The sequence below is a fragment of the Saccoglossus kowalevskii genome, chromosome 6, assembly GCF_978046115.1.
Source record: "Saccoglossus kowalevskii chromosome 6, keSacKowa6.1, whole genome shotgun sequence".
In the NCBI taxonomy this organism is placed as follows: Eukaryota; Metazoa; Hemichordata; class Enteropneusta; family Harrimaniidae; genus Saccoglossus; species Saccoglossus kowalevskii.
Genome location: NC_140646.1, coordinates 36756840 through 36783564, shown reverse-complemented (window position 1 = coordinate 36783564; position 26725 = coordinate 36756840). Strand labels below are relative to the sequence as shown.

At 38.9% G+C, this 26725-nt stretch overlaps 1 protein-coding gene across 2 annotated transcripts; it reads right to left on the bottom strand.

Annotated features, from left to right (window-relative positions):
- Nucleotides 1-1650: 1650 nt before the first annotated feature.
- LOC144363090 (tubulin beta chain-like) lies at nucleotides 1651-26725 on the bottom strand. 2 transcript variants are annotated; one of them, XM_085500482.1, is made up of 5 exons: nucleotides 26557-26725; nucleotides 11277-11337; nucleotides 4998-5217; nucleotides 3158-3273; nucleotides 1651-2695 (listed from the first exon to the last, which is right to left on the bottom strand). In XM_085500482.1, exons 2-5 carry the CDS (start codon nucleotides 11286-11288, stop codon nucleotides 1745-1747), a joined length of 1299 nt encoding a protein of 432 aa, XP_085356608.1. In that variant the 5' UTR covers nucleotides 11289-11337; nucleotides 26557-26725; the 3' UTR covers nucleotides 1651-1744. The 2 variants fall into 2 exon arrangements, with proteins under 2 accessions (XP_085356608.1, XP_085356607.1); XM_085500481.1 differs by lacking the exon at nucleotides 11277-11337 and having other exon boundaries at nucleotides 26557-26719.

The following is a 26725-nucleotide window of genomic DNA, read 5'->3' as shown; positions in this document are numbered from 1 at the left end:
AAACAAACTAATGCTGGCAACTTTTTGTTTGGATGGGAAATTGAGTGCTGGATGCTATCACTGAGGGACCTGGTTCAAACCACTGGCACCTATCGCTGCATGATCTGGTTCAAACCACTTGGACCTATCGCTGCATGATCTGGTTCAAACCACTTGGACCTATCGCTGCATGATCTGGTTCAAACCACTGGCATCTATCGCTGCACGATCTGGTTCAAACCACTGGCATCCATCGCTGCACGATCTGGTTCAAACCACTGGCATCCATCGCTGCATGATATGGTTCAAACCACTGGCATCTATCGCTGCATGATCTGGTTTCAAACCACTGGCACCTATCGCTGCATGATCTGGTTCAAACCACTGGCACCTATCTCTGCATGATCTGGTTCAAACTACTGGCACCTATCGCTGCATGATCTGGTTCAAACCACTTGGACCTATCACTGCACGATCTGGGTCACAATTGTAGTGAATAAATCAAAGAAAGCTTAGAAAGAACTCCTGTGTGCTGAGAGTATTGAAGACGCATTAAAAATTAATTCAAAATTACTAGTACATGAGATATTGATGGAAAAGCTGAAAACTATGTAAATCAGGCAATTAATATGATCAGAACAAAAAAATTATGAATTATTATGCTAATTAGAGAATTAATATGAACAAATTTTAACCCAAAATTAATCGGGCCTGTCTATTGTCCTAGAGCATTTATGTACCAAATTTTATTCAAATGTGATCAGTAATTGAGATATCAGTGTTAATTAGGTGATTAATAAGCATAAATATTTACCAAAAACTAATTGGGTTTCTGAATGTTCTCTTTAAAAGTTTCATTAAAATCCAATTTGTGGTTCTTTATACATCAGTGGAACATTATGCAAATTAGGTAATTAATATCCAATTAAAACTAATCAGGTGTCTGCATAATCCTAGATCTATGTAGCAAGTCTCATTGAAATATGATTACTACTTGATATATCAAAAGCTGAAAATTAATTAATTATACAAATTAGGTAATTAATATGTACTCTTATTACCTAAAAACTATCGGGTCTGTGCAGTGTCATTGAAATGTGATGATTACTACTTGAAATATCAAAGACTGAAAATTAATTAATTATGCAAATTAGCTAATTAATATATACTGATATTACCCTAAAAACTATCAGGTCTGTGCAGTGTCCCATGACATCTATGTACCAAATTTCATGATTACTACTTGAAATATCAAAAGCTGAAAATTAATTAATTATACAAATTAGGTAATTAATATGTACTCTTATTACCTAAAAACTATCAGGTATGTGCAGTGTCCTACGACATCTATGTACCAAGTTTTATTGAAATGTGATGATTAGTACTTGAGATACCAGTGGAAAAGCCGAAAATTGATTAATCATTATGCAAATTAGGTAATTAATATTTTTACCCGAAACTAATCAAATCTGCGCATTAGTTTGGAGCATCTGTGTGCCAAGTTTCATCAAAAACTGATGTATGGTTCTTGATCAGTGGAACAGACTGACACACACGCACGCATACATACATACAGACACACTAACTGCAAAGACTCCCTTTTTGTGCTTCGCACACGGGAGTCAAACATATAATTGGCACACCACCTTCACACCATAAATAACACAAGAATTCTAAGTTTAAATTTATTCACATTGTCCTGAATTGACAAAGGTTAGATGCTTCTTTATTTACAATCAATATACATTATATACTGGTACATGATTTATGCAGCTTCTTCATCTTCACCTTCCTCCTCATCAAATTCACCCTCTTCCTCAGCTGTTGCATCCTGGTATTGTTGGTATTCAGATACCAAGTCATTCATGTTGGATTCAGCTTCAGTGAATTCCATCTCATCCATACCTTCACCAGTGTACCAATGCAAGAAAGCCTTACGACGGAACATAGCAGTGAACTGTTCAGAGATACGCTTGAAGATCTCTTGGATGGCCGTACTGTTACCGATGAAAGTGGCAGACATCTTGAGACCACGGGGTGGAATGTCACAGACAGCGGTCTTAATGTTATTTGGGATCCATTCAACGAAGTAGCTGCTGTTCTTGTTCTGGACGTTCAACATCTGCTCGTCAACTTCTTTCATGGACATACGTCCACGGAAGATTGCAGCCACTGTGAGATAACGACCATGACGTGGGTCACAAGCAGTCATCATATTTTTGGCATCGAACATTTGTTGGGTTAACTCTGGTACAGTGAGTGCACGGTATTGCTGGCTACCACGGCTAGTTAATGGAGCGAAACCAGGCATGAAGAAATGCAGACGTGGGAATGGTACCATGTTGACAGCCAATTTACGAAGATCGGCGTTCAATTGGCCAGGGAATCGCAGGCAGGTGGTCACACCACTCATTGTCGCCGACACCAAATGGTTCAAGTCACCATAAGTAGGAGTGGTCAGTTTCAATGTACGGAAGCAGATATCGTAGAGGGCTTCATTGTCAATACAGAACGTTTCATCAGTGTTCTCAACAAGCTGATGGACTGAAAGGGTTGCATTATATGGTTCAACAACAGTGTCCGATACTTTTGGTGATGGTACAACACTGAACGTGTTCATGATACGATCTGGATATTCTTCACGGATCTTGCTGATGAGAAGTGTGCCCATACCAGAACCAGTACCGCCACCAAGGGAGTGAGTCAACTGAAAGCCCTGCCAATGAAAAAAAAAATATTTGTTAACACAGGTTAACATGTACCAAGTTAGGCCAAAAGAAAAAAAATTGTGGTTCTTATAACACGACCTGGGTACTTTATTTTCACCTGACAAGACCTTTCTTTTTACCATATTTGAGAAAAACTTTTTTTACAGAAATTTAAAACTTCGTAAAACTGGGTAATGTAAACAACTTTAAACATGATTTATGACACTCCATATATGCAAAAACAAGAATGAAATCCAGTTATAACCAAGGAACAAATATATATTTAAAAAAAAAAAAATCAAAAAATATTCCCATGTACCAATCTACTCTATTTTTGAAAATCATGATATAGAAACCACAATTTTTTTATTTGCCATTACAACTTTTACAAATTCTAACAAGTATGATTTTTAAAATTTATGCACGATATAAATAACAAACAGTGTCTCTGAAATGAAGTTACATATTACCTGTAGGCAATCACAACTCTCTGCTTCTTTGCGGACAACATCTAATACAGAATCTACCAACTCTGCACCTTCTGTGTAATGACCTTTGGCCCAGTTGTTACCAGCACCACTCTGACCTGTGAAATAAATAATGTATCAATGAATTCAATCAAAATAGAAAACAAATGTTGATATATTTAAGTGATCTTTGACATCCCAAAGAAAAGGGTTATTATGAAAGGGACGATTTCATGTGTCAATTGAAGTTTGTGGTGTTAGTATGATTATCGATTAGAGTGGTTTTGCAGTTCTTGCTGGTTGTATGATGGTCAATACAAGACATTCATGTCTTTACTATCTACGGCCATCACTTGTATGGCAATTGCTAGAAACTGAAGCCAGTTTAAGCATTTTTGAACAGCATCTTGAATTGAATCATGCAACTAATGCATGTGTTTATGTATTATTTGATGTGGGATGAATGCGTAAAGTTTGGCCTAGTTGTTACCTGCACTGCTCTGACATATGAAATGAACAAATCTTGGATTTCAAGATATTGAAAGTAAACATCACATATCAACATTACTGGTCAAATCTTAAAATCACCCCTATGAGTTGTTTGCAATGTGCAACATTAGATCAAATCATTTTCATGACGATTTGCTGTTTGGCTAAATGTTTGCATTTAAGTGAGTGTTATGCCACGTACTAGACACCAGTGACTGTGTCGTGACATGTGAAAATGTGTCAGTACATACATTGTTTAATTTGTTTGGATACAGTACTTTATGTGATTGGATGGAATAAAAATTGTATGGTAGTTGCATCTCCAAGTTTTAGTAAACCAGATTTTGATCTAGGCTACACTATTGCGCAATAAAATTATGATTTGCACAATTTTAAAACGCGTGTGCACCGTCAGGGGTGCACGAAAACAGCTTTGGAAAGTCCTCAGAGACAAAACAAAACATGTTATAAAAGGTAAAATTTTACGACAAATGTTATGGCATTGGAGATACTTTACAGCACTTTGGCGCCATGTGCAAAATGATATCTCGCTTTGTGTGAATTTGCATTTTAAAAGAAGCATGTCAACCTCCAGCGAAATGTCAAAGGTTACTCAGCAAGTTTATGATATGAAATATTGACTGCTAAATCTGACGTTGATACACAGATTGGTTGTGACATGTGACAAATGTCAGTGAAGAATTGCAAAGTTATTATAAAAATTGGTGAACACTCAAATAAATCAGCGTTGTTCACAGGTTAGTAAGTTTACTATAAACGATACAATTTAGCAGCAAATGTTTTGTATTCAATATTGTTTCTGATTCTCATGAAAAAAGTTTTTACCGGTTGTTCAATTTTTGTTTTGTTTTTCCTCCAACTAGTTTCAGTTCACCTCACCGAAGAAATGCAAGTTTTTTGCATGTAAAATGCATATTCATTTTAGATAATATTTTTTCAGACTTTCTTTTCCTAGATTTATTCACATTATATTGAATTCAATTGAGAGATATAAAATTAAAACTTTTTGTCATAATTGATTTCTGAAAGGAATATCTGATACATAAACAAGCATGTTCTGAAAATGTAGCGAGTTTATTTCAATGTTTCATTAGCTAGGTTTTTATTATTTGTCTCTACTAAATGCATGATACACACCAATATCCTCATTCTGTTTTTTCATATATTTTTTCAATATATTTGAATATATTATGACAATTTTTTCTGATGATGGTTCCCCCTCCTTCTAGATCAAACTCTGGTAAACCATCTACCACCCATGCATAAACATATAATTGATACATCAGACACAGAATTACTTAACAAATATCAATAGCCAAAATGTTAAACTCACCGAATACAAAATTATCTGGTCTGAAAATCTGGCCGAAAGGACCAGATCGGACAGAGTCCATGGTACCTGGTTCCAAATCCACCAGGACTGCACGTGGAACATATTTGCCACCAGTTGCTTCATTGTAGTACACGTTGATTCTTTCTAACTGAAGATCAGAGTCTCCATGGTAGGTACCAGTGGGGTCAATTCCATGTTCATCAGAGATAACTTCCCAAAACTGTTGGTTAGAAACAAAAATATTCCAATTATTTTTTATTTATAATTATAACCACTAGTCAGCCAATTTCAAAAATAAATCTGAAAAATAATTGTTGGAACAGAATCGACCAGCATAACTTTGAGATAAATAAGTACTGAGAAAAAATAATTTTTAAACTCATAGTTGCTGTCGACATAGGAAGTAAAGTAAGCAAATAACACCGAATAAACGGCAAGGTAAAGACTATGTCTAATTATAGTAAATACGTACTGCGTGCGTGACTCGAACCGGCGCTCGCGTACGGCACCTAATCGCCTAGCTTCACGCCACTACACGTCTTCCCCTCGGCCACCGGGCATCCCCAATAAAGGATGCTTAATAACCGAGCTTATTACGTGCAGAGAACGTGAAACCCGTCCACGCGATACGCGCCACACAGCATGGCCAGAATGCGGCAAAGGCCTTCAGATCTGGCTGTAGTAGGATGGTGAAAGTAATGGTACAGCATTTTAACAGTGAATAAGTACTGAGAAAAAATAATTTTTAAACTCATAGTTGCTGTCGACATAGGAAGTAAAGTAAGCAAATAACACCGAATAAACGGCAAGGTAAAGACTATGTCTAATTATAGTAAATACTGTACATTCTGGCCATGCTGTGTGGCGCGTATCGCGTGGACGGGTTTCACGTTCTCTGCACGTAATAAGCTCGGTTATTAAGCATCCTTTATTGGGGATGCCCGGTGGCCGAGGGGAAGACGTGTAGTGGCGTGAAGCTAGGCGATTAGGTGCCGTACGCGAGCGCCGGTTCGAGTCACGCACGCAGTACGTATTTACTATAATTAGACATAGTCTTTACCTTGCCGTTTATTCGGTGTTATTTGCTTACTTTACTTCCTATGTCGACAGCAACTATGAGTTTAAAAATTATTTTTTCTCAGTACTTATTCACTGTTAAAATGCTGTACCATTACTTTCACCATCCTACTACAGCCAGATCTGAAGGCCTTTGCCGCATTCTGGCCATGCTGTGTGGCGCGTATCGCGTGGACGGGTTTCACGTTCTCTGCACGTAATAAGCTCGGTTATTAAGCATCCTTTATTGGGGATGCCCGGTGGCCGAGGGGAAGACGTGTAGTGGCGTGAAGCTAGGCGATTAGGTGCCGTACGCGAGCGCCGGTTCGAGTCACGCACGCAGTACGTATTTACTATAATTAGACATAGTCTTTACCTTGCCGTTTATTCGGTGTTATTTGCTTACTTTATATAACTTTGAGATAGTGCTCAATACATATGAAATTAGGTGAGGGTTCTCCGAACCCGCTTATTCACATAGTTCATACCCACCATAGACTCTGGTCAGTCAAAATGACTATTTTGAACTGTAGGCATTAATCAGCGATTCTGCCGGCGACTGAGAGATAGAATCTAGGTCAGGGGAAGCCCCATGACCCCAAGATTCTTTTTCTTTTACGTCACGAACTACAGGACCGAGCTCTTATGGAGACGCCATAGAACGCTATACAATCATTCTGGTTCCTTTCTCCGCATCAAGGACTTAGACCAACATTACGGAAAGAGTGGGGTGGTTGGGGTGGGTGGGTTTGTATGAACTATGTGAATAGACTGTTTCGGAGAACCCTCACCTAAATTCACTACGTTCAATTACCCACCATAGACTCCGGTCAGTCAAAATTACTATTTTGAACTGTAGGCAGAGTCAGACGCCGGTAGGTGGCGGGTTTTCCGAGCAAACAGAAAAATGGTGAAAGTCTCTTCCCAGTCCGGGATGAAATACAATAATCACTCAACACCCTGGTTAAGGCTCAAAAAGGGTAGTGTCACACCTTGCCTGTGCTGTCCCCGGAGCAAGAAGCCAAAATGTTGCTACGATGACAGGGTTTGGTGTGCCTGAGAAAGCTAGACCCCAACCCAATTTTGGGGGTTAGTAAGCTTTCGAAGTAAAGACCGAAACAGTTCTGCATAAGGGCATAGGCCGTAAAGCGGGACCTGGAAGCTTCCAGGGGAGTGCTGACAGTAGAGAAATCTGTCCGCATAAAATGCCGAGACTGACTTATTGCCTATGCGTAGGGACCCTTGCGGTCGTTCTGGCTGGGTCAGCAAACCAAGACTGACCCGCTACGACGGGACCCAACCTAGAGAGACCCTTTTCAATATGGATTCGGTGTCTCTTAGGTGGTAGTTGACAAAGACGTTTTGCGTTCTCCAGAAGCCTGCCATCCATGTGTGCTCAGGGGGGGGGGGGGGGGTCTGCCGCTAGCACTGTCGGGTTAGCAATCGTACAGACCTCATTGCGCTCGTACTTGCTGTCTCTGCAAGCTCTGTGTCGAGGAAGTATTATAGACCTCTAATACAGTAAACCACCTGGTTATGGAAGTTGGGAAGGCCGGCCTATCCTGCCTGCCTGGGCCATAACACAAAGATATGTGCCTGGCACCCCATCCCAAATCCTTAGTACGGTTTGGTGGCAACTCCGTGCTCGAACCGGGCAGAGAAGCAATTCCTCCTGACCCTCCGAGCAGACAAAATTTGACAGCCGGGGGATGACGATCGGGTGAGGATCGTGTCCTGGGATTTGGTTCTAGGCGAGAAACCCGATTCGTGTCTTTAGCACAATCTTGATTGTCCATAACGGCGGTACATCACCCGAGAAGGACAATGCCTAAAGCTCTGGTCGACACCTACCTGAGGGGAGGGCCAGTAGGAAGACTATTTTCCCAGGTCAAAAATTTGAGTGGTGGTGATCGGAGAGGCTAAAAGGGCGGCCTGCTCAGTTGGGCGGTTCCCTTGTATGGGGTCTCAGCGTCTGGAAAGCAGTAAATAGTCTCCTAATCATAGGACAATCGGCTAGTCTTGTTCCCGTACGTTTGAATGGTGGGGGACAAGGCCGACCTGTAGCCAACTATCACTGCGTAGGACAAACCCACTTCGTCAAACAGGTGGACGAAGGAGCCTGCTACCTGGCCAATAGAGGGATGGTATCGATCAATCTCCCTTCCGCTACCAGTGTTCTCCCCAGACTCTAAGCCAAGCTATCGCGGCTAATTTACATAACAATACATCTTATTTGCATAATTTTGTTTGCATAATAATTAGTTTCCCCAACAAACATAACTGAAATAAAGAAGAGATACATATCTCATATATTTTTTATCATTTACATTCATTGTGTTTTATGTGTGCATCAAGTCAAATACAGTTTGAAATAGAACAGGAAAGAAATGGAAATACTTATAGCCAGTCAGTAAATATATTGTTTATCCGTGGAGGTAACTGGTTCATCATTATTTTGTGTACAAGTGCAGTAAGTTTTAGTGCCAATGTTACTGTCAGTTCATGCGACCGGGGGAGGGGGGGGGGGGGTTAGTTAAATTTGTAAACTCTGTATGAAGAAATTAATAAATCAATAATGACATTTATTTTCTACAACGGCATTTTAAAACTAAAGTCAGCGTTTTTTCATTGATCTATCTATTATTTGTGTTATGCTACGATCACCGTAACATTGTCAGCTGACGACATTGCGTTGAACGGGTTTCACCGCTGCTGTTGCGATCATCGGTCCCTGACTTTTTTCTTTAAAAATACACAAACTTAGAATGTTTGCTTAATTAAAACGATTCATTGATGATTAACTTAGAAATTACATCAAATTCGCCAACGAAATGTTGTTTTTAAATATCGCGGAAAAACAAGCATTCTGCGCCGCCATCTTTGTTACCTCAATCAAAATCTCCGTTGTAAACCAGCATGCAACAGTTGTGATGTCACTACATGCGTTACGTCGCCTTAGGGTGGCGTTCCTCGGTAATGACGCACTATGAATGAGGTATTTCTAGAGGTCAGGGTTCGTTTTTCCCTCGTCCGTCTCGTCTGCAGTTGAATAATTTTTACTTCGATTTATTTACAGTTTTTTTTTCCCCCGATGCGACTTAATTTCACTTGTTTTTTTAATTCTTTGTAATTAGTGTCACTGGCGATGAAGTAGTAAAAACGCAATTAATCGCAGTGCAGCAACTCGGGATAGACCATCCGGACACAATGGGCAAATTATTACTACCCTAGTATTTTGGGTTTGCCAGCTCCGCACCCTTGATAGACTTGGTAACTTCTTGTAGACTTCAGTTTTTATCACTGTTTTTGTAAGGCTAACTATGTACAAAGGCGGGGATTACCTTTCGATCAATACATGTTATTGTTTTAAAGATGTGCTAGACGAGGCTGACACTTGTAAACAATACAACGTGAATAAGCATCGCGGGCAGGATTTCAAGGATCGTGGGCGAAACAAAAGCGACGCGGCTGTTTGTCTAAGCGACGCGGGCCCGCAGTGCTTGAAAGGCCTGGGGAGAACACTGCGCTACACTAACCAGTGTATGCTCGCAGCCTAGAAATGTACGCCGGGTTGGTGGAATCCCTGTTGGCCCTAGCCAGGACGATGGCAGCCCGCTCAGATAAGGTTTTTGTATGTGCGGGTCTACCGAGATCCTCTATGCGTGTAAGTGATACCTGCTGGGCTCGTTGGTAGTGCGCCGTCTGGTTGGGACGGCAGGTCCGGTAAGTCCGGAAGCACAGCTGGTGTTTCGACTATTGTTTTCGACAGAAGTGGAAACTAGGGCTTGCTTGGCCAATTGGGTACAACCAATGATAATATGCAGGTGTGCATCTGTCGAAGTTTTCTCCGGTGCCCGGTGAACTAGCGTGAAGGGAGGAAAGGCGTACACAACTAAATGGGTCCGCGGGGTAGCAAAGCGACCCTGGCCCATGCTCCTGGAGTCAGTAGGAGTGTTACGTACGTCGGAAGCTTGGTGTTCCGGGGTGCGGCAAACCAGTCCAACCTTGAACAGTCCACAGCAGAAACAGCCTAGAGGCTGCCCACTGGGGTATCAGCCACTCAGTGTTCCGGAGACGGAGCCGCCTTGAAAGGGCGTCGCCGGACTGTTCCTCGCCCCTGGAAGGTGGTGTGCGGTTAGCTCCACATTGTATTCCAGGCACCAAAGGAGGATTTGCTCTGCTAGGACCGACAACGATGGGGAATGCGTCCCCCTCCTTCTTGAAGGAGACCACCGCTGCGTTGCCTGTGCAGAGCAGGACTCTGTGGTCTCGAACTACAGGTAGAAAGCATGGTAGTGCTAAGTACACTGCTCTCAGTTTGAACTGGTTGATATGGTAGTCCCGAAACTAATGCGGGAGCCATATCCTTGGGCTTGTTCGTCCAATAGATGCGCTCCCCAACCCTGGGGGGAGACATCTGTTACCAGAGTCATACCTGCGGCGAGCGGGTCCAAGGGGCCCCTCTGCCCGAGGTTGGCCAGTGACGACCACCAGGGCAGAGCTTCCTTCACTTGGTCCGAGATCGAAACCCGCCTATCTAGTTCCCTTAGGAGAGCTCCGCGTTATGACAAAAATTCGAATACTTGGCCCAGCTGGGCGATTCGAAGGAGATGGCAACTCGCTGGGTGCATCGGTATGTGCAGGTAGGCCCCGCTTAAGTCTAGTGGGGCTAGCCAGTCGAAACAGTGGATGGAGAGAAGAACCCTGAATGGTGTCTCCATGTGGAACCAATCAAGGAGCACGTACTGATTCAGTCTGCCAAGGTCCAGAACTGGACGCCCGCCACTTGTAGATTTGGTACTACGAACACATTTGGGTAGAAGCCTGGACTTAGTTCCGGCTGATGTACCAGGTGTGTATGGCGCCTTTTCCCAGCAAACTGCTACTTCCTGTCTGATTGTGCAAAGTAAGGAAATTTGCAGATGATGGATGGGAGTCAACAATTTGAAATTGCATTGACACATTAACTGTTGTTGATGTTAGACTCAATGGTCTGTGAACCAAGTTTGAACCTAATTGAGCAACATGTATTTGAGATACAAGCAGAATTGTTCAACAAGATCAAACAAAGCTTAGAAAAAAAACCCTTGTGCTGAGAGTATTGAAGACGCATTCAAAATGAAATAGCTTTAAAAAAACAAAAAGCTTTGCAACTAATATTTGTCTACTATTTGAGATGCACAAAGTGAAAACAATGCGATCCACATTATTGAAGTTACTTACAGAAAAATGCATTTGATTTTACATCTGGTTTTCAGTCTAATTTATTCCAGAGCACCTCCACCTGTGATTTTTTGAGATATCAGAAATTGGCAAATAATAAATAATCAATATGCATGTTTTTCATTATGAAACTAATCACGTCAGAGGATAACCCCAAATTATCTATGAACCAAATTTCAATGGAATGTGATTATTATGCACATTTTGCAAATTTGGCAGTTAGTATGCTCAAATGAATTATGAGTTACTAAATGTGGACCTGAAACTACAGCTACAATTTATGTTGCCCATGACTAACATTTTGGTTAACTGTTAATTGAACATGGCATGGTTTTGCAAAAGTGGGCCTGGTTTCTAAAATATGGGCATGGTCCTTTTTTGTAACTATGTCCGTAACTCTAACAATCTCTTAAGTTACATTTCCGTCTACTACATATCCATGAACATATCACCTTGCTCATACACATATAAAATTGTGTTTTTCTTGGTGGAAAGTCAGTTGATGTTGTGGGAGGGGGGGAGGGAATTGTGCACTGACCGAAGGTTCAATAGTGAATGACTTTGTTTTTCATTGTATTATAAAGCTGGATATTATTAGTTGAAGTTCCAGGGTTGAAGCCTCGAATGAGAAAGTGATTGACCAATCTGCATGTCGGTACAATGCCAAATTTCATTTAATTTTGTTTTTATTTCAGAACACTAAATTCTTTCTGTATCAGAACAAAAATGTCTTCAAGACTCCTTGATCTAGATCTAGAAAAAAAGAAACAAATTTCCATAATCAAATTATGGAGGAACTGAGCCTAATTAGAAATGGTAAAATCAAACATAAAGACAACATTAAATTTCCAATAATTAATTCTATTGACATAACCGAGGATGTTCACAATGCAATAAAATCTTTAAAACGGGTAAAGCATGTGGCCCTGACAACCACAGTCAGCTGGCGCACACGTGATAATAAAATAAATACGATATTTACTATATGGGGGCCGCCATCTTGAATGACGCATAAAACTAAATAAGAGACAAGTTGTGAAACGCGTTTTTCAGATTTCTACAAATCAGGACAAAAATACCAATTTTTCACAAAAATATGGTCCGTTGGGGTTATATTAAGCCAACCGATAACAAAATTCGGCCGAATTCGTCGTTTTTGTGTGGAAAAATCCCTTGCATACGAACACCTAATTACGCGAAGAACCTAGAACACTAAGCCGGGGTATTTGAAACCGAAATTGTCATCTAAGCGTTAGGCCGTCGCTGATTGGCTGCTGTGCTGGAATGCCAATTTTTAGTTTCAAATACCCCGGGCTTAGTGTTCCAGGTTCTTCACAAAAACGACGAATTCGGCTGAATTTTGTTATCGGTTGGCTTAATATAACACCAACGGACCGTATTTTTATGAAATATTGATATTCTTGTCCTGATTTGTAGGAATCTGAAAAACACGTTTCACAACTTGTGTCTTATTTAGTATTATGCGTCATTCAAGATGGCGGCCCCCATATAGTAAATATCGTATTTATTTTATTATCACGTGTGCGCCAGCTGACTGTGCTGACAACATAGTCAATGAGTTCATTAACATGGGGCCCAGGGGCACCGAAGTCCTTTGGAATTAAGTAGAACTTGGGAAGCAGACATACATGATTTTAACTGCTACTGTTCAAGATTCTGACTATTAATATGTTCAAAATTCAGCAAGTAATCTTCAGATGAATGCAAAGAATCATCTTTGTTACCCAGTATACGTACACTGCTAGTCTTAGCACAAGTGCTATCAACTTGCTTTATATTTAGTTCCATTCAATTCATTATCAAGTACATTATCAGGTTCAGTGTCAAGTTTATTATAAGATATATTGCAAAATAAATTATGAGATTCATTAGTAAGGGTTATACCCTCAATTTTGCATTTGGGATTGTTTCCTCATTAATTGTGTGACTCTTTTTTGTGAAGGCAGACTCCTCATTAATTGGGTGACTTTTTTTTATGAGGGCAGTCTCCTCAGTTTGTTTGGTTCATCTGCATGTTCTCTGAAAAAAAGAAGAAACACAAACAGGTTTAATGAAAGCACCATGTCATTCATACCTACAATGAATTTGTAGCACATAAATTTTGAGGCCTACTAGAATTTGAATAAAAATAATGATTGCACAAATAAAATACTGGCATATTTTTTCACCACGCATTCGTCGACTATCAAAACAATATGTAATTTAGCTATTAAGTTGCATATGCAAATCATCCACACTAGCAACATGACATGCAGATTACATCAAATCTGTTGAGATGTTCATTAGCTAATTTACATATACAAATTACTCCCAATAATATGACATGACAATTACATCAATGTATATGCCTACCAAATTTGATCCAAACCTGTTGAGTCATTTAAGAAATAATCCAAATTTAGTAAAAAAACAATATGCTATTGACAATTTACATACCCGGTATGCAAATTAACCCCAATAGTAATATGGCACACAGATTACATCTATGTACATCTCTATAAAATTTGGTCAAAGTCTGTCGAGTTGTTTAGGATTTAATCCAATTAGTGAATTATCCCTAATAGTGCATCTATTACAACAATGCATATCCCTATCAAAGTTGACTCAAAGGGCAAATATGTCGAATTCTTCAAGAGATAATCCCAATTTAAGAAAAATATGGAAATTAGATAAATTACATATTGTGCATATAAAACAGATTTAGCCCAAAAGGTGCGAGGAGTGTCCCAAAGCATGTGTAATGAATTAAATAATTATTTCTATTCATGACCGCGGTTACAAACGTATTTTAGTTTACCCCCACACCCACAAACACGTATACCGTTAAGCCGATCGAGCATGGGTGGCCACATCGGGAGCCACATGCTCTGACTCGCGTGAACAGCGAGGGGTCCAAATTGCTAAATTACAGGATTACTCAGAATATATATTAACAACATTAATTATCAGAAAAGTATTAACAAAAGTCGTTCGATCACAAATATTCATAATTGGACTCTAGAAAAAAATCCACGATAAAACGACACACTATTAAAATGGCAGAGGCAACGATAAATTCACGCTACTTACCAGGAAAGTTGGGCGAGAGTGAACTACTTCCGGGTCACGACCAATCATGTCGAAAAATGACCAATCACGTTTCGTGTACTTCAAGAGTTCAGTGAGTTGACTGTCATGACCTCACGTGCGATGAAAGGTGGCTGGATGGAGGTGTTTTCCGAAAAGAAATAAAATTTCCGAGTCCCCCTGCCTGGCATTACAGCTAAACAAGGTCAGCTTGGACGTTCAGTTGCGAGACGTATAAAAAATGCAGCCAGTGACACTTTTCGAAAATAAAAATACAAAATAACCGCAATCAGACCACGCGCGTTGGTAATAAATAGAACGCGTTGTGACACAGTCTCACCAGCCTCTTTCACTGACGCAATATAATTATGCTATTTCCCAACGCACTTGTATTTAATACATTGACGAAAAACACCACAAGCAAAAATGTAAATCAAGCTTGTAATTACAAGTAACTCAATTCGAACGCAATATTCATCACTGTAAAAGTGGATAAATTCGAACCAGCCAGCTCATGACCGGAGACGTCCGGTCGTCTTTGTCGATAACTTGCTAATTCACCATAATCGTGGTGGTAAACTGTTTAGCTGATTTTTTTCAGAAGATGGATATTCAATTCATTTTTCGTCTTAACCGTCGCAGTCTGCTTCATTGAATGTTTAGTTTGATAATTGATAAACATTGATTGATCCAGTGTGAGACTGTTGCTTTCAAGTTGTGTTTAATAATACAAAGATGATTTAAACTTGTTCCTTCCGTTGCGATCGTATTCAATACAGTGGATTTCACTTTAGCTCGACACTTCAACATCAGCTTTGTATCAACTTTGTTATCAGTCATTGCCTTTATAGACGCCGACAAACGTAAACATTCACGACAAAACACGCATATAAAAGCGTTCCATTTTTATTGTCTAATGAAATTGAACCATGAGAGTATTACATATATATACAACCATATAATGTACCTCTGATATAACCGTTGTATTTACATCAATGTACAATGTTTCGGCACAATGCTCTACTGACCAACCATTTACATGTTCAGATATCCGACTGACCTAAAAAAGCCCAAGCACTGGGCGGGCGTAATTTCGCCAACAGCGCGTAAAATGGCGTATTCTAAATTGTCTTGAGCAAGGTGTCTGTAAAAAGGTCGTTTGAATATGATCTTGAGGCATCTGAAAGCATACTCTATTGCATTGAAATCAGGAGAATATATCGGGGTGAAAATATATTCAATACCTTGATTATCTAAAAACTCGGATAATATTGCACCGCCTCTGTGATGGTGAGTGGGACAGTTGTCTACAACGACAACATTGCCGTGTAAAAGTGCGGGCATACCGTTTTCCATGACTGTATTAGCGGCTTCATAAAAAAATTGCAGATAACTATCGGTATTTGATGCACCACGAACAATATTAGCATGTGAAACACCAAATGGGCTAATCAGTAGATTCAAGGTGAAATTTGCCCCTGAGTTATAACGTTGAATCTCTACAGCAGGAAGTCCAATTTGAGCATGTCCATAATTTCGTTGGGATGCATGGAGAGTGAAACCACTTTCATCAAAAAAACGAATGCGCATTGGATCGATTTCGCGAAATGCTTGAAGATATGCTTCAGTATAAATGAGATTCCGCTCGGTAAACCTTTCTGCAGCAGGTTTAATCATATTTTTCCATGTCCATTTTGTTTGACGCAGGCCGCTTCTCACTGCACGACATAATGTTGAATTTGAAACGTGCACATTCGCGTTTTCTTCTAACTTTTGTCGAATATCTTCATAACTCATAGAAGGATGTTCAGTTTTCAAAAGTTCTATGTACCTGTAGTCGTCATCTGTTAGTAGTGTAGGCCGATATGTTGAACGTCTTCGTGGGGAAACCGAGCCAGTATCACAGTATCTTTGCCATACGGCCAGGACAGTACTACGAGCCACTTTAAATTTCTGAGCACAATTTGAAACAGCTCCCCGAGGTAAAGCATTTCCGTCATCTCCACGCAGTTTCTTCAATTCCTCCACCAACACACTACTATAGTCATTTCCGAGGGGCACTCCAACGATCCACTCTCGACCAGAAATATTTATTTTTGTTGTTCGTTGTGTCATCTTTTGCGTCAGAACTCTCAAGTATAAAAGCCAAACAAGCGGTGAACAAGTTGCAAGTCGTCAAATATAACTTGACTGACAACCAGCGCAACTCTGTTTTCCCATGGTTTTCAGTAACTTGATTGACAGATACGCTTACTGTTAAGGTATGACCAACTGAGGTCAGAGGGCATTTGTTTATTTATATATTCTGATTGGGTTGGAGTTTCTGTCCCATTTCAGAAATGGGACGACCCTGTCACCAGGGCCGGACGCGGTAAATTCTGATTCGACACCCATGAAACTTTGCATTGACGTCACCAAACCGTGTTGCAACATTTTATTTTTTCGTGATTCAGTTCGGCGGGAAAACATCTGAGCTCGGACTTTCAGTGTGTGCACAAGGACAATTTATGATCATGGCTTTATCGAAAGAATGTTTTTCTGCAACAGAACAGGTTGATATCAAAGTGCATTACAGTTATCACAACACAGACCGCTGCACCATTGTTGAGGTGGGATACCGTGACTTGTGTTTGATGGATTTTACCGAATTCTGTGCTTTATTGAAGAACGAGGTCAGCTATCTTGCACGGTTAAATATGATTCGTACCAGTTACAAAGATGCAGAGGGAACTTATGTCGATCTTAATGATAGTAAATCCTTTTCAAGATTTCGAAATCACTGCAGCAAAATATCTACCGCTAACGTGAGAGTAGATGACGGGGAATCGCCAGCAGTGTGTCGAACGCCGGTTATTGGTCACACGTCACGGACATCTCGACGCACGCTCGAATACAGTGTAACGGACACTGGCCGTAATAGTCCAAAGAGGGTTAAAGTGTATATGAGCCCGATAGAAATTGAAATACAACTCAAGGAGCGGGAAATTGAGCTACAACAACAAGAAGTAAACAAATATTCTGAAAAATACCGCGAATTGGATAACAAGTATGATCCGAAGGTATTTAGAGATACTTCAAGAAAGTTATGTAGAAATTGCCATCTTCGTTCGGGTCACACGAAAGCAAGATGCACATCGGAAGCATGCGACAATGTGATGATATGCGGGGAACTTGACTTGCACTCCGAACAAAAGAAAGAACTTACTACGCTGGCACAACTTAAAGTTAAAGCAGAAAGTTCCTTGAAAATTCTGCAGACAGAGCTGGATGTAAAGCAGAGTGTTGCAAATTCCGTGTCCAACTCATTTGAAAGCGCAGTTCAGTCACATTTAATAAACAGCGATCCTGAGAAATACTTAATGAACGGTCGAGTGAGACAAGTCGTAGTTAACGCTGATATAGCAATATTACGAGGCTTTTACAATGGCAAGGCACCGGGAAATATGGAATATGCAAGCTCACAATGGCCGCAAATTATTGACTCGTTTATTAATAAACACGCAGACAAGCGGCGTGCGACGACCAACCCAGTTGAGAAATTACTGGAAACATGTGGTATTCATGTCCAACCCCGTAAACCGTCCACAGTTACACGAGCAGACACACCACAAAATGAAACTGATCAAGGAAATACCAGCCGTCAAGAGTTGAATCATACTCAACAAATGCAGCCGCATTTTCCTGCCAACCCATATTATGGGCAGTATTACTCGCCCTATAACACCTATCCGCAAAATTACTACCACTACGGACTGGTCAATCCATGCTTTACCCAGGGAAATTCCCAGTCACAGTCAACCGTGGCTACACCTCACGTCGCGCAATCGGAATTCATACCTCCCCTGCCAGTGAATAGTCCCACGCGATCACCACCCCGACCGCCGCCACCACCACCAATGTGAAAGTGCGACCTATTGGACACGCTTTAACATTTTAATGTTGTGACTGTTCTTGTTTAAACTATTTGAATATTATTGCAGTCTCCTGCATTCGAACTTTTATCCATTGCCACTCAATATTTTGTGACCAGGCATGCTTTTATTCATGTGTTTATATTTCTATCGTTCCCGCTGTTTGTTCGTTATCGCGTCACGATAGCCAACATTGACGGAGATATTAATCTTAGTAAATTTATAGTTAATTAATATTATCCATGTTCAATTTCTTCATAAAATAAAAATGGAACGTTGACGTGTGTGTTTTGTCTTGTTTTGTCGGCGTCTATCAAGGCCGCACTGATAACAAAGTTGATACAAAGCTGATACAAATACAACGTTCGTGCCAGATGTCGAAGTGTCGAGCTAAAGTGAAATCCACTGTATATGGAAATAGGATGTGTGTGCGTTTGCGTGAGTGAAAGATGCAGGTGAGATTTCTCGTCGCAACGTGTTCTATTTATTTCCAACACGCGTGGTCGGCGCCTTTGATTGCGTTTATTTTGTTCTTGCATTCGCGAAATCCATCGCTGGCACTGTTTATTTTGTCATGTCTCACAACTGAATGTCCAAGCTGATTTTGTTTTGGCTGTATTTAATAAAAGTACATTAGTCTTTACGAGTTTTGTATATATATCAGCATAATGTTATCGTCAACGCTAGAGTTCGTTTTTTTCTTCAAAATCTTTAATTTGAAAACGACAAGTTGACAACATCGAGTCGCGTTTCGATCGGTTTTTATGATTCACGGGGCCAAGAAAACAATGTCAATACCTACCGATGATGTTGAATAATATTTTTGTGTTTGATTCCATTTACCCAATGACATGATTGACCGCATTACGATTGTGTGTGCTTCGCACAGACTATGGAGCTAAAAAAAAAATCCATGCACAGACCACCCACCTCAGGCGAAGCGAACGGTACTTCCGGTGAAATGTGTAGCCATGTGCAATGTGTACGCCACCCTACAGTTTTTAGCGGCTGTAACATCAGGCATTTACACAGGGCTGTGCAATGTCATACTGTTAGTAATATTCTCTCAGTTAAACTCCGTAAAACATGTCAGTACCTTCTGATGATGTTGAATAAAATGTTTGCGCTCAGACACGACTGACATGATTGACCGCATTGCGATTTCATGTGCATTCGCACAGACCATCCACGCTCAGGCGATGCGACGGTACTCGGTGCAATGTCGCACTATCAGTACCGGTTTAATATTTTCTCAGTGACACGCCGTAAAAACATACTTATCTTCTAAATGCACTCTATGATGCAAGACACCCGGGATACGCTGGGAGTTATTACTAGCATTGTATCGAGGTTAACCCTGAACACACGTTCCTGTAACCTCGTGTATTTATTCCATCGTGATTCGATGAATAGCCGTATGTGGTTCATAGCTCTCTTGTCGGCGCACGTCTTTTTTTATTGCTCAACGGTATTAGTCATCCCCAGAGGTGACTGACAAGATACAAAACCATACTACGAACATAAATAAAAATGTAAAAATCAGTTGTCAGTCGTACAAAAGAGCTATGGAACCGCAACTATGGATATAGCCGCTGGTTGTTGCCTGTCAGTGACCAGTTCGTGCAATAAAACAGCGCAGCAAGTGTTCAATTCGTCCAATAACACACACTACTTTATTAAGACAGCGCCCATGTAATCACAAATACACATCACGCATTGTATTCTATCAAAACAATTATTATACTTTAATTTTCATAGCGAAATTTGAGACATCGAATCACACTGCCATATCGTCCAATGGTGATTTTATGCGTAACTGCGCATGCATGATAAATTCGAATTAGTACTATTTAATCTATCATTAAACGAATAATTTATGCGATAAACCATCACAACATACATGAACACATCAAATAATATACATTCTTTATTATGAAACTACAATTTGATAAGAGAAGTGTGTATCAGAAAAAATAACGCAAAATGTTTACTATGCAAATTGTGCCACTCGCCATGTATGATAATTGGACAGAGATTACCTACACTAGAAAAGCCTGATTTTGGAAGGTTTTTGGGCCAAAAAGTAATTTTAAAATGATTCAAGCCAAATAAAAAAAAAATGCCCTGGAGATATTCACACAAGCTATCATAATGCCAAGTTTCAGAAAAATAGACTGAAGGGTTTTTGAGATATCTTTGTCTACAGCACACGGCCTACGGCTTACAAATTGTGATAGCATTAGTCCGTTGGACCGTTGGTCCAAAGGACTAAAAATGGTGGGGAATCAATAGTACAATCCTTAACGGTTCTATTTCAATCATATCTGAGGGATAGTAAAATACCAGATGAATGGGGAAAAAAGGACAGGGATTGCGTTAACCCCATATTTTGCTTCCCGGACTCCAATTATTGAAGAGGGACCCAGTTTTTCAGGCAAGCTGGGGTCCAATCTCTAATAAAGTTATAAAGGGTCAAATTTCAATTTCTTAAAATTTTGTAAGTGGGACTCGTCTTGCTGAGACACTAGCGCAAACCCTGAAAGGAGTTGTAAAACCAATTCATAAATCAAAGAAAGCTTAGAAAGAACTCCCATGTGCTGAGAGTATTGGAGACGCATTAAATATAATTTGAAATTACTTAGCTGAAAACTAATTATGCAAATCAGAAAATTAATATGAACAGATTTGAGTGTAAAAACTAATGAGGTCTGCGCAATGTAACAGAAAATCTATGTTTCCAAGTTTAATTGAAATGTGATTAGAACCAAAAAAATTATGAATTATTATGCTTATTAGGGAATTGATATGAACAGATTTTTACCCCTAACTAATTAGGGTTTGTACATTGTCCTAGAGCATCTTTGTACTAAGTTTCATTGAAATGGAATAATTAGTACTTTAGATATCAGTGTGAAAGCTTAAAATTGGTTAATTATGCAAATTAGGTAATTAATATGTACAGATTTTAACCCACAATTATCCAGGTCTGTCTATTGTCCTACAGCATCCATGTACATTCATTGGTATGTGATCCATGTACATTCATTGGTATGTGATGTTTAATACCCGAGATAACAGAGTGAAAGTTGGTTAATTATGCAAATTAGGTGATTAATATGCACAAATATTTACCGGAAACTAATTGGGTCTGCATAATTCTAGATTCATTGAAATGTGATGATTAGTACTTTAGATATCAGTAGAAAAGCTGAAAATTAATTATGCAAATTAGGTAATTAATATGCACAATTATTTACCCTAAAACTAATCAGGTCTCTGCATAGTCCTAAAGGATCTATGTACCAAGTTTCATTGAAATGCGATGATTAGTACTTGAGATAGCTGTGGAAAAGCTGAAAATTAATTAATTATGCAAATTAGGTGATTAATATGCACAAATATTTATCGGAAACAATCAATCTCTGCATAGTCCTTGAGTATGTAAGTACCAAGTTTCATTGAAATGTAATGCTCACTACATATATCAAATGCTGAAAATTAATTAATTATGCAAATTAGGTAATTAATATGTACTGATATTACCATAAAAACTATCAGGTCTGTGCAGTGTCATATGACATCTATGTTATAATGTACCAAGTTTCACTGAAATGTGATGATTAGTACTTATATCAAATGCTGAAAATTAACTAATTATGCAAATTAGGTAATTAATATGTACTGATATTACCATAAAAACTATCAGGTCTGTGCAGTGTCATATGATATATATGTACCAAGTTTCATTGAAATGTGATGATTAGTACTTGAGATATCAGTGGAAAACCCGAAAATTGACTAATCATTATGCAAATTAGGTAATTAGTATCCACGGATTATTACCAAAAACTAATCAAAACCTAGCATTAGTTCAGAGCATGTATGTACAAAATTTCATCAAAATCCAATGAGTGGTTGTTTAGATATCAGTGGAACAATCATGGAACAGCTAAAAATCAGCTAATTATCATGCAAATTAGGTAATTAATATGCACGGATTTTTACCAAAAACTAATCAAATCTGCGCATATGTTCAGAGCATCTATGTACCAAGTTTCATCAAAATCCAATGAGTGGTTGTTTAGATATCAGTGGAACAATCATGGAACAGCTAAAAATCAGCTAATTATCATGCAAATTAGGTAATTAATATGCATGGATTTTTACCAAAACCTAATCAAATCTGCGCATTGGCCCAGAGCATCTATGCACCAAGTTTCATCAAAAACCGATGTATGGTTCTTGAGATAGCAGTGGAACAGTCGGACACGCAAACACACATACACACACACAGACACACTAACTGCAAAGACTCCTATTATGTGCTTCGCACATGGGAGTCAAAAAGGAGACATGAAAGACTTAAATAACTACAGAGGTATAACCTTAAACTCATCTGTGTCAAAAGTATATGCTAAAATAGTAGAAACAAAACTAAAGAAATTTGTTGAAGAAACTGATTTACTAGACGAAATTCAAGGTGGTTTTAGGAAAGAAAGACGATGTGAGGATAATGTGTTCATACTTAAAGGCATTGCTTCCATGCGGAAAAACAAATAATAAATCAACTTATGTTGCCTTCCTTGGTTTTTCTAAGGCCTTTCTTTGATGGAATCTGGAGAGATGGGTTGCGAGTTTGTTTATGGAATGCAGAAATCAGCGGGAAGCTATGGGATATAATTGATGACATGTATGACAATGTTCTAAACAAAATCAATTTTAATGATATTGAAACAGATTATTTCAAAACTAATGAAGGGGTTAAATAAGGGTGTCAATTTAAATTAATGAATTCGCCAAAATGTTATACAAATCTAAACTAGGGGAAATGATTGGAACACAATTACAGCTATTCCAGGCACTGATTTGACGCTGAAGTAGTGCCTAGATGTTGATAACTTACTACAATAGGTTACACACTTGCTCCGCCCATAAAAGTGGCGGTACATTAGTTTTGAATTTCTCCTCCAATAAACGATCGTAGCTCTCAACTTAGTTTCGTAAATTTGCTTCACATGTTATTTCAGTGAGAGGGCATAAAGTGGTGGCACTGTAAAGACAGTTATTTTACAGAACCAGCTGACCGTCTGATCATAACAGAATTATTGATCAAAGTGCATTATTCCTACTATAGAAATATCCGTATCAGGCCGATGTATATAACTGAAAGCTGCCTGCAACAAATGTCCTATGGAGACTTCATCCAGTATATCAATAATGAAATTGAATACATAATTAGAATGGGTGTTATTCGATTATTAGTTCTCGACGATGAGAACCAAAAGGTTGATGTGCCACCAAATAATATCACTGGCAACACACGTCCGGGGAGGGTTGCCGCCGTACACAAGTAGTTTTTGTCGAATTTCCCGTTCGTAAATGCGCGGTCACAATGGTTTAAAATATTCGACATTCGGAGTTAACAAACTGTTTGACGATATTATAAGCTGCCTGCTTTGAAACACCATTTCGATCTCCAATCTGAGCAAATGACAGTCCACGAAAATACGAATTGACAACTCTTGTTCTCATTTCAACTGGTTATTTGACTCTTTGCTTCTCCATCGTGGTGCTTAAACAACTTGGACATATGCCGATTTGTAGACACGCAATCGACACGATGACCGGCCAAAAGTGAATGAAAGACAGACGCGCCTCAAAGTCTAGGTGTACCTGACTTTGTAGCAAAAATAGAAAACATTGTGGGCAATATCTGTCAATCATTCCTCTGATTTGCAGCCGATGTTTATATTTCTAGTTACAACTTTTGTAAATGTGAAAACAAAGTGTGTAACCTATTGTAGTAAGTTATCAACATTTAGCACTACTTCAGCGTCAAATCAGTGCCTAGAATTGCTGTAATACCTGGTCTATTCTGGGCAGATGACATAGTCCTCATAGCAAATAACGTAGTTGAACTGCAAAATATGTTAGATATTGCATCAAAATTTGCAGAGCAATGGAAATTAAGCTTTAATCAATCTAAATCCCAGATAATGTATTTTGGAAAGAAGCTACATAAAAAAGAAACAATTTAGAAATTAGGAAATTTGAGACTTGAAGAAACTAAAACATACAAATACTTAGGTCATCATTATTTCAAAATCACTGAAGGATCGATCATTCACATTTTATGGAAACTTATAAACAAGCAGCCTATCGGCTGAGATAGCTCCGCTGTTAGCAATGCACATTTCAATTAAAGAACTGAAGACATCATTAGAAAATGAACAATATGTATAGTATCAAAGCAATCGGACTTACAGTTTTTAACAAGAAGTCGAAAATATCACTTTTTACCAAAAATTACAAAAATATTCACCAAAATAAATAGAGAATTGAAGATATCATCACAAAATGAACAAATCTGAGAGAGGTCCACATGTAGTACCTATATATGTAATATCAAAGCAATCGGACTTACAGTTTTCAACAAGAAGTCGAAAATATCACTTTTTACCAAAAATTACAAAAATATTTACCAAAATTAGAGAATTGAAAATATCATCACAAAATGAACAAATCTGAGAGAGGTCCACATGTAGTACCTATATATGTAATATCAAAGCAATCGGACTTGCGGTTTTTAACAAGAAGTCGAAAATATCACTTTTTACCAAAAATGACAAAAATATTCACTAAAATTAGAGAATTGAAGATATCATCACGAAATGAACAAATCTGAGAGAGGTCCACATGTAGTACCTATATATGTAGTATCAAATCAATTGGACTTGCGGTTTTTAACAAGAAGTCGAAAATATCACTTTTTACCAAAAATGACAAAAATATTCACTAAAATTAGAGAATTGAAGATATCATCATGAAATGAACAAATCTGAGAGAGGTCTACCCAAGGTACATATACACCAAGTATCAAAGCATTCAGGCTTGTAGTTTTCAAGAAGAAGTCGAAAAAGTAAAACATTGACACGGACGACGGAGACGGACAATCACTCATATAAGCTCCGCTCGACAAAGTCGACAGCAGAGCTAATAAAACAGGATGGGAAAATTATAAAGGTGACAGGGTATGTAAGCTTTGTAATGATGGAAAGGAGGATGTTTATCACTTTTTATTTCTTTGCAAATCAACTAACCACTTGAGAAGTAAATTCTATTCAGCACTGACCAATACAATAGTGGAAAGTGGTGGAGAACCAACTATTGCACATAGATTTTTCTCAGGAGGAATTAATTTCAAATTTAATTTTCTCTTCAGTGATGCTTTATGGGCAATCAATAAGGATTTGGGAAATAATACATCAAACGAAATCCGAAACTTTCTCACCCACCTATGGAAATTCAGAAACGAGAAACTGAATGATTTACATGTATGAATTAATGCTTCATATAGATTGTTTTTTTTTTCTTTTCTTATTGTTGACTTGTACGTTACTTTTTACGCAGTTTCAAAGGCTAATAAAATATTATTATTATTATCTTCGACAGTTTAGGGACATTTCCATGTCAATAATGTGCTGTACACATTTGATGATAGACAATTTCGATTAAAAGAGGATATTCGAATGCAATGTTCCACTGTCAAAGATCGGCCGGTCGATGTGAGCTACGAAATAAGGAAATTCGAGTTCAAAATCAAATCGTTCGATTTTTGCGGCAGACGTTTGACGCGCCTCTTTCATGCATCTCGCGAGATCTCGCAGTTGTGCGGAAAATCACCTATTAGAGTGCCATGGAGGCATGGACTCTGCGTTGATGAAACTACATTCCCTTGCAAAATATCATCTTGTCAAGCGCAGTTCATATGCGCGTGTCTGCACAAAATTTGGTAAAAGTTGATCTGCGCTCGACAAGATGACATCATTGTCGGGAATAGGTGTCTACGCATGCATTAATAAAATGGCCGCTGCTAAGGAGTGGTTACCTTGTTGGATTTCGTGACATTTTCACCAAAATATACAGGATAAAGATAAGCACAGGTAAATAAATATTGACTGGTCGACTAGAAATGATTTTGTTGTCATTCGTTGCGAGTTTGAATGGTAATGATTGATGGGAACTTGAACAAATTTTTTTTTTTTTTTTTTTTTTTTTTTGACGGACGAAGGTTTTCTAACTTGTTTATTTCTTTAGTTCTAGGAATATACAAATTAGGGCGATTTTGGTTCTAGGGGCGATTTACGTCAAAACTACGAACCAAGCAACGTAAAGACTGCCTGTGAGTAAAACGTGATTCCCTAAAAGTAACGGCGCCATAATACAGTCCTCGGAATCATGTACGTAATTGCGATACAAACGAACAGAAACATCAATCTTACCTTGGCACCAATTTGGTTACCACACTGACCAGCCTGGAGATGTACAATTTCACGCATACTGAAGAACGGAGCAAAAATATTCCTTGAAGTTACAGTTAGAAACGGCAGTCCAAATGTTCAATCACAGTCTGCGGTTTTCAATCGTGGTTTGCCAAATGAACTTTGTGTT